The 7,857-nt window shown below is 37.2% G+C and overlaps 1 protein-coding gene and 1 pseudogene across 1 annotated transcript; both read right to left on the reverse strand.

Moving 5' to 3' along the window:
- Positions 1–2,615: 2,615 nt before the first annotated feature.
- LOC132031587 (uncharacterized) lies at positions 2,616–5,460 on the reverse strand (annotated as a pseudogene).
- A 1,483-nt stretch (positions 5,461–6,943) lies between these two features.
- Positions 6,944–7,595, reverse strand: LOC132069229 (uncharacterized). The gene is made up of 2 exons (XM_059462641.1): positions 7,170–7,595; positions 6,944–7,076 (listed from the first exon to the last, which is right to left on the reverse strand). Exons 1-2 carry the CDS (start codon positions 7,443–7,445, stop codon positions 7,005–7,007), a joined length of 348 nt encoding a protein of 115 aa, XP_059318624.1. The 5' UTR covers positions 7,446–7,595; the 3' UTR covers positions 6,944–7,004.
- Between the last annotated feature and the right edge of the window lie 262 nt (positions 7,596–7,857).

Here is a 7,857-nt window from a genome sequence, read left to right on the forward strand (position 1 = left end):
GCTTGCTTGAGTTCACATTATAAACAAGTATAATCGGTAGTTGATTTCGATTTGTCAGCATGTTAATAAAGGATATTCGCTTAAAGTACTAGTTTGAGTTTCATAGACTTCTGAAACCATCATATATTGCTGAGTAAACAATTGACCTGAAGAATTATCTATGAGTTATGTGTTGTTGCAATAGGCAAACACAAATATTAAGCACAAACCAATACTTTTGAATAAGTAAAACACTATGCTAGATACAATCTGTAAAGGAACAATTAGAACAAGAAATTGAAGAAAAAAGCCCTTTCCATTTGTGAATTGAGTTTCATCAAATTCATTTGCAGATCCGTTATCTCAGTTTGTACTGACGCATGTAAGTGGCATATCAGACGTGTTTTGCATGTTTTTGGTATTTCTTTAAAAAAAATTGCATCCCTTGAATTCATCTCAATAGGTAAAACAAACAAAACCAGAAAAACATCTGCTAAGGAAATTGAATACAGCTGGAGGAAAGTACTTAGCTCAGCAGCCTGAATCTTGGAGCCTGCAGGGTTGGAACTTCAACTTTAGAAGACTTCTCAATGATTGGGAGATGGTCAGAATGATTGAGTTCTTCAAGCTCCTGGACAGTTTCAAAGGCCCAGTGGAGCAAGATGATAGACTGAATTGGGACAGCAACTGCACAGGGGCCTTCACTCTAAAGTCTGCCTATGAGATTCTAAACAGCAATGCTCAGCAACAGGGTATAGAAGCATATTTGGAAGCTGAAAGTCCCCTTTAAAGTGACAGTATTCTGCTGGTTGGCGGTCAAGCAAGCTGTCTTAACTCATGAAAGTCTAATGAAGAGAGGCATGACCCTGTGCTAAGTGTTTTTTGTGTGGCATGGCCAATGAAACAAACAGCCATCTCTTCATACACTGCCAGGTTACCAGCAGTTTGGGAGCTATTACGAATATGAAGGGGCTGAGTTGGTAACTCCAAGAAATACTATGGAGCTGATGGAAACTTGGGTTAGTTTAGCTGCTGGTACAAGTCAAAAGAAGTGGTGGAGTCTCATTCCTACATGTATACGGTAGACAATTTGGCTGGAAAGAAAATCCAGATGTTTTGAAGGATCAACAAATACTGAACAGAAGATCAAAATGAATTGTATATTTCTGTTTCACTTTTGGTGTAAACAAGCTTCAGTACAAGATATGGTCTCTAGTTGATCTCATAGGGTCCCTGTAACTGGTTCAAGACCAGGTTTTTGGTTTTATGATTTTTGGGTTTTCTCTTTTGGACGTCTTGTAACTAGGGGCTATATCTCTCAGCACTATCTTTGTGCTGGGACCTATTTTTCTGTTATTAATGAAATCCTGTTACCATTTAAAAATAAAAATAAAAAAAAGGCAAGCAGCACTACAGTAAAATCGCCTCGCAGCAGTACTGAAATGACCAAACCAACAAGATCCTGCAACATTGACAAAACGTCCTCAGTAATGGAACTTCAAAGCCATCCAACAAGACACACACAGAGAGTGGGACGACTTGATGATCAACTGGTTTAGTGTTATGAATTAGAAAAGAGAGGATATAGAACATATCTCTTTTATCCTTAAGTATCTTTAAGCGGTTAATGTCTAAAATCCAGTCGTAACACTTCCGCTTCACAGTGCTTCTGTGCGCCACCCCCCCTCTTTATATTTGATTCATCTCTTAGATAGCCTGGAGAATCCGGTATGTCTATGTTGCTATCACTGCAAACAACAAAATAAATAGTAGATAAGTTAGGCCCGTCGCAGCGTGGGGGAAGAAAGAAAAAGGAATGAGGTGAAGTTCATATTGATACCTTCCCTCACATTAAAAGGTGAAAAGATTTTGGGTGCCGTGCAAATAGCAAAAATGGCAGACACTGGTAATGTTCGGGGCACTAGCTATGATTGTATCTTTTCTTCTTCTGGGTGATAGGTAAGCTATGAAACACTTCTTCATTTAGCAAGACTCCATTTCCATAGTGGCGTTGCATATTATTAATGCTTTAACATGCAGACATGAACTAATTAATATAGGATATTTACATGATCAAACCCCTGCTACCCCCCCGCCCCCTACCCCTCTCTTTATATTTGACCCTTTAAGTAACCGCGAGATGTCCCTATAGAAATTTCACATTGAGGAGTCGTTTGGTAGCTGGTTAGGGACTAAGTAATTCATGTATTAAATCATGTATAAGTAATACCCGGTTTGCTAGCATTCTTTTGCTACGTATAATATTCAACACACCTAATACGGTGTTTGGTTGCAATTTAGAAACCTCCATAACTAGTAGATGTATAAGTTATGTGGGAATCTATTATTTATGCAGGATAGAAATGGAATAAGTAATACACAAATAACTAAACTCTGCGTAACTAATCCCTTTATAAAATAATACATAGATTCCCTCATAATTAATCCCTGTATTACGAATACCTGCATAACTCTAACCAACTATCAAACGACCCCTCAAATGACAGCAAACAATGCATATGGAGTAGCATATTCTGTTTAATATGTATTCATGAATTAAATAGAAGACACCGACACAAGTGGAACAATGAGAAGTATGCGAGTCCAGACAAAGGAATGTCAAAATGGAGGGGGTATGGGGACAAAAGGCAGGAGAAACCAAGGAAATATTAGTGTATCTAAAAGAAACTATAAGTGCACAGTATACCATGACAGTTGTTCACTTCTGGAGCCTCCATAAAGACTTTAGAAGGCACACACCAAAAGTTCAAACTGAGGATAGCTGTCAGTTGTTGCTTGGAACCACACAAGGTCTACGCAGATGCCATAGATCTTTAAAGCAGGATTGGCAAAAGTTCCAAGCCATCTAACTGCTGGGCGAAACATCGTAGCAAGGCAACCCCGACGTACCAAGTGCAACTGTGCATTTAAACCAGCCACAAGACGGTACCATGCAGGAGGTGGCACGGACTGAAAACAATTGCATTCCTTTACTTTAAGTACAACGTTATTAAAGCATCGAGAAACTCCTACTTCTCCCTCTAAACTCTTTTTGTTTGTAGTGGATGACTAACCTGACTCATCAGACTGGTAAACAATTGTCACTAATATGTGAGAATGGAGCCATATAGCTTCCATCTCCGCCAAATAGTAGAGACATCGGGAATCTGTGGTGAAGCCAAGGAGGAACACTTCACTTCTCATCACCAGAAAGAAAGAAGTCCACATATACTACCATTAGATCAGGTTCTCCTGCTGCCGACAGTCATGACGACATATGAGTTGACAAGTCATTCTTGAACCACACGTTTCAGTAAAATTTGCCTTTGGGACTCCGAACATCAAATCAAATGAAAACAGCAAAAATGACACATTAGTTTGCAACTGAAAAATAAAATTCTCTTAATATAGTTTGCAACTGAAAAAGAAAATCATCACTAATATATTAAGAGAACATTTAATTCAACATCTGACTCATCCAGGCATCATGTAAAATATGCCAACCTTTAGAAGAGTCAACTATGGTTGAAAGACAATTTAGATTAAAGTCATTTGAGTTTAGGAAGAAATCAACAGTGGGAAACTTAAGGGGTAGTTGATGAAATTATACACACAAATGCTGATACAATAATGGATAGGAAAAGATAAGAAAATGACAAGAAAGTAAAGGATAGATAATTTGACACAAGAGAAATCACAAATAGGCAACCAAAACTCTATAATAGTTAAGACCTCCTAAATGCAATAACAAAAGCCCCAAACTCTTAGGAAGACCTCAAGGGATTTGACTCCCAAGCAACTTTTCCTCTCAACAAGTTCACAATCCAAGGCTTACACAAGATCTCAACGCTCAAGTGTCTGTAAATATCAATAGTCATCAAAATCTACCTAGGGAAATAAACACTCTTATTTATACTAGATAAAAGAGGAAGACAACTATGCTATTATAAATCTACCCTTAATGAAGTAAGGGCCTTATTTGGTTCTCTTCCTTGAACTTGAAATCCAAAAATGCTAGCCTTTAAGTAATAGCCTCCTTGCAAGCGTAGCCATCTTCATTCCCTTTCTCCAATCCGTCTTCCCATGCAATCTTCCACACTTGGGATCTCCGAAATGGTGCCAAGGCATGCTCACGAGTGCTCATCTTCATGTATACTCCTTGTGATATTTGGAGCTCCTTGCCTTGCTTCCACATAGGTGACCTTGGGGCAACTAGGATTGCATCCGATGCCAGTACGAAGTCAAAACACAATATAAAGGCGCATACATCAGTGTGGCTCTAAGTAACAACAAGTGGTGCTATGACACAGTTGAGATGCCATTTTTTCCTTAAAACGATATGCTTATCACCTTAGTAACTCTGACAAAATGAAGACGCTATAGTTCAAACTTAACAAAATATTTATGCCTCTTCATTCATGAACTAACAAGGTTTTATTAGAAAAATTCCCAAGATACTGTCACCTGCATAAACAAGCTTACACAAATCCAGACCTGTAGTTTGAACAGCAAATAGCAGAAAGAATCCAAGTTCCGCCCATTCTGATTTCTAATATGATGAAAAAAATATAGCAAATGATATTTGACCAAAGTCTAGTATAGTCTAACCTTCAGCCCCTCAAAAAGAGAACATGATCAACAAGAACGTAAGCAAGCACGATCATATTCTAATCTAACAAATTCACACAGACGTTGTAACTTCATTTGACGTCGCCATCGCTGTTTGCTGCCATGACCTTGCAAGAGGATACGCAAGGATATAAAGAATGCTACGAACAGCTCCTTCCAACCATTGTACAGCAATCATATTGATCTCACCCCCAAATTATTGAAGGCATCGGTAGTTAAATACAGAAGTACTTAAGTAGTAAAATCTTTGAAGTAAATTGATAAAAAAACAAGCTTTTAAGAAAATTAAAAGCGGCGAAAAAAAGGGCCAAAATAAAGAGGCTGAAAGAGTTGTATCTATCCCCTCCTTCATTTTCCTTCTCAATTAACATATCGTAAACTTGATAAGAGCAGATCAGAAGAAATACTTCAATGAAACATGAGTAACAACAAAAGCAAGATACTCAAAACTACGAGTAAACTGCCAAGATTACAGGATAATAAAAAAAGAAATCAACTTACAGTTCTCTTATTTGCCGGGGAGGTATATGAGAATTGAGACAAATGCCAAGGTTCACTGAATGTATTGGGACCCATAAGTACAAGATTTGGCCATGGCTTTTGGACTCCTCGACTCTATTTTGTTCCCAAAACCTGAAACAAAGACAACATCAAAATTCATCTTTTACTTCAAAATCTACCAGAGCTAAATAAATGTATACGATCTCATACAGTGCATGATTATAAATCAATAACCAAGGAATTTGAATAGATCTCATTCAGTGACTCCAGAAACAGGAATGAGTGATCAATTTGAGAACTTTGTTGTGTGGGAGCAGGACCTGGTGACTCATCGATATAAACAAACTTCATCCGAACTACACGAAGAACTAAGGCTCACAAAATAGAAGATCTAAAGGAGAAGACCAAATGTTCAGATTTAGTTCTTCAAGAGCTGTATAACAATGAGGCATATGGTATCACTTTTAAAATTTCACAGATCCATCATTTCAGAATTCAACATGACAGAAATATGATAAAAGATAACTACGAGAACCATTTTTTATAGATAAGTCAACAGATGCACTGGATTAGTAATTGATCAGAAGGTCCATTAGAAAGCCTCCCTGGGGTGCTTCATGCATCACTAACCACCAGCAGAACCTTTTTTCAACTAAGTTTTTTAGTACTATTGATACAAGATAATTGTGCCACGCGCTTCATGGAGACTGATATTTTATTAAATAGATACAGTGCAAGAACAAGGAGGAGTTCCACTTTCGGCAAAGAAAAACATAAAATGGTAGTAATAGTACAGAATAAGCACTGGCTTGCTCTGAGAAAGCTGCCAAATGAAGTAAACAACTATTCATGCTATGAGGTAGAGTTTCATCCTGGAATATAAACTTATTTTGAAAAGATAAAACTAGACACAACAACACTGAAGCACCCACGGAAGCTTCTATTTAAAGTACATCTATTCAAATAAAATCTAGGACTCTACGCATTCTGGGAGGACATCAATCATCTTCGAGACATCTGCATTCTTGAAAAAAATACTCTCTCAGCTCTTGTTGCTCCATACATGAAAAGCTTTGAGCTTTGACTCGCTTTAACTTATGCCTCTAACATTTCAAAGGTAGAGATGCACAACAAGGCTTCTCATCTTCATTTGATGCATCTTCACATATAAACTGTAAAACCCGAAAAATCAGTAAGTATTACAAAGATAAAAACTGTCTTTCATGAAGACTCAATCATCAAAAAAATATTAGAAAGGGTGAAAATGCTATTGGTTTTAGCTTATCACTGCTAGAAATCAACAATCTCTTTTTTAGTAGAGTTTTTGCTAAAATCAGTGTTTATAATCTTTTGTTCCTTCTTTCCTTGGCTTATCAATTAATTCCTTGGTTCTACACTACATTTATTGAAGTTGAGCAACTGCATATAACTCCCAATTCATCCAATGGGAAACAATTAATCCGTCAATAAGACAATATTTCCACATATTTTGGGGCAAAAGATTTATAAAAACTTCTTCTAAGGTGCTAAAAAGTATTTCAGAACCTCAGTGATTCTCCACTAACCCAATCATGAGGGCCTTGTCGCTAAACAAAGAATCAAAAGGCATGTGAAAAGAAGAAGACTTGCAAGAAAAGTGCTGAGGAATTTTCAAATAAATAAAAGACTTGCAAGAAAACATACATTAAGAAAGACACAAAGGAGCCATAAAACAATTATAACAACTAGCAAATTTGGTTCTTTTACAAAGTTAGTGCCTTTGAATGAAAAAGATATTACCTTAAGGGTCTTTGAGTCTAGAGTCTGGCAAAAAGATATGGTGTCGAGTCGAGGAGAAATCCAAAGCAAACTATCAACAATGTCCACAACTGAATACTTCAATCGCTTCTGAATGTTTACGTGCAAATTATAGTAGCATGAAGTGGAGGAAGCAAGTTTACTCTCACGTCTTTTGGTATAACTATCACCTGTATCAGCCAACAAAAAAAACAACTTACGAAAATCCAAAACACTACTAGCTTCTTGAAGCAATGTAAGCTAGAGAATTTGTGATGACATACCCTGTCATTTTGGCTTGATAATTCAATAGCTATGGAATGATTGAAGTTACCAAGAAAATTCGTGAGCTTAGAGTACCAATCACTGTCAGGGGTTTCTAATGAGTCAAAGGAGATTTTGGCTTCTAATGAACCTGAAGCTTTTAGGTTCAACGTTGGCAATGAAGAACAACAATTATAGAAGATATATATTAAATCAGGAGGACGCACTTGAGCATTAACCAGATTAGGACAATGAACTACTATCAGCTTTTTGAGCCGGTAGCTTGAGATCTTCATGGTCCTCAATGTATTGCAATAGGAAAAGTGTAATTTTTCAAGATTTCTTAGGCTGGGAAAAAGTTTGTCTAACCATATTTCAGTCACGGCCACACCACAAAGGAACAAACTCTTGATGGCTTTGCAAGCAGTTAATTTAACTACCTTTAGGTCCTGACTTTGTATCTTAAGGTCTTCAAGATCAACCATCTGGAATTCACCAGGGCAACATTCCAGTTTGACCTTGTTTAGTTTAGGTAATTCTTTTTCACCAACTTGAAAACTGGCAAGTCCATCAAAGAACTGCAAAGACAAAACCTCTAAATTATGGCAGCTTGTGAATAAATTTCTCGTCTAACTACATAACAGAGGTGCAACTCTCGCAAAGATGACAACTTTATATAAGTACAACCATTAGAGGGTAATTCAATTG

Source organism: Lycium ferocissimum, chromosome 9 (genome assembly GCF_029784015.1).
Source record: "Lycium ferocissimum isolate CSIRO_LF1 chromosome 9, AGI_CSIRO_Lferr_CH_V1, whole genome shotgun sequence".
Classification (NCBI taxonomy): Eukaryota; Viridiplantae; Streptophyta; class Magnoliopsida; order Solanales; family Solanaceae; genus Lycium; species Lycium ferocissimum.

Coding starts and splice junctions, on each gene's coding strand:
- LOC132069229 (XM_059462641.1), bottom strand. CDS start 7,445: ATGAAGATCTCAAGCTACCGGCTCAAAAAGCTGATAGTAGTTCATTGT. Junction 7,077..7,169: donor TATCAAGCCAAAATGACAGG/GTATGTCATCAC, acceptor TGGCTGATACAG/GTGATAGTTATACCAAAAGA.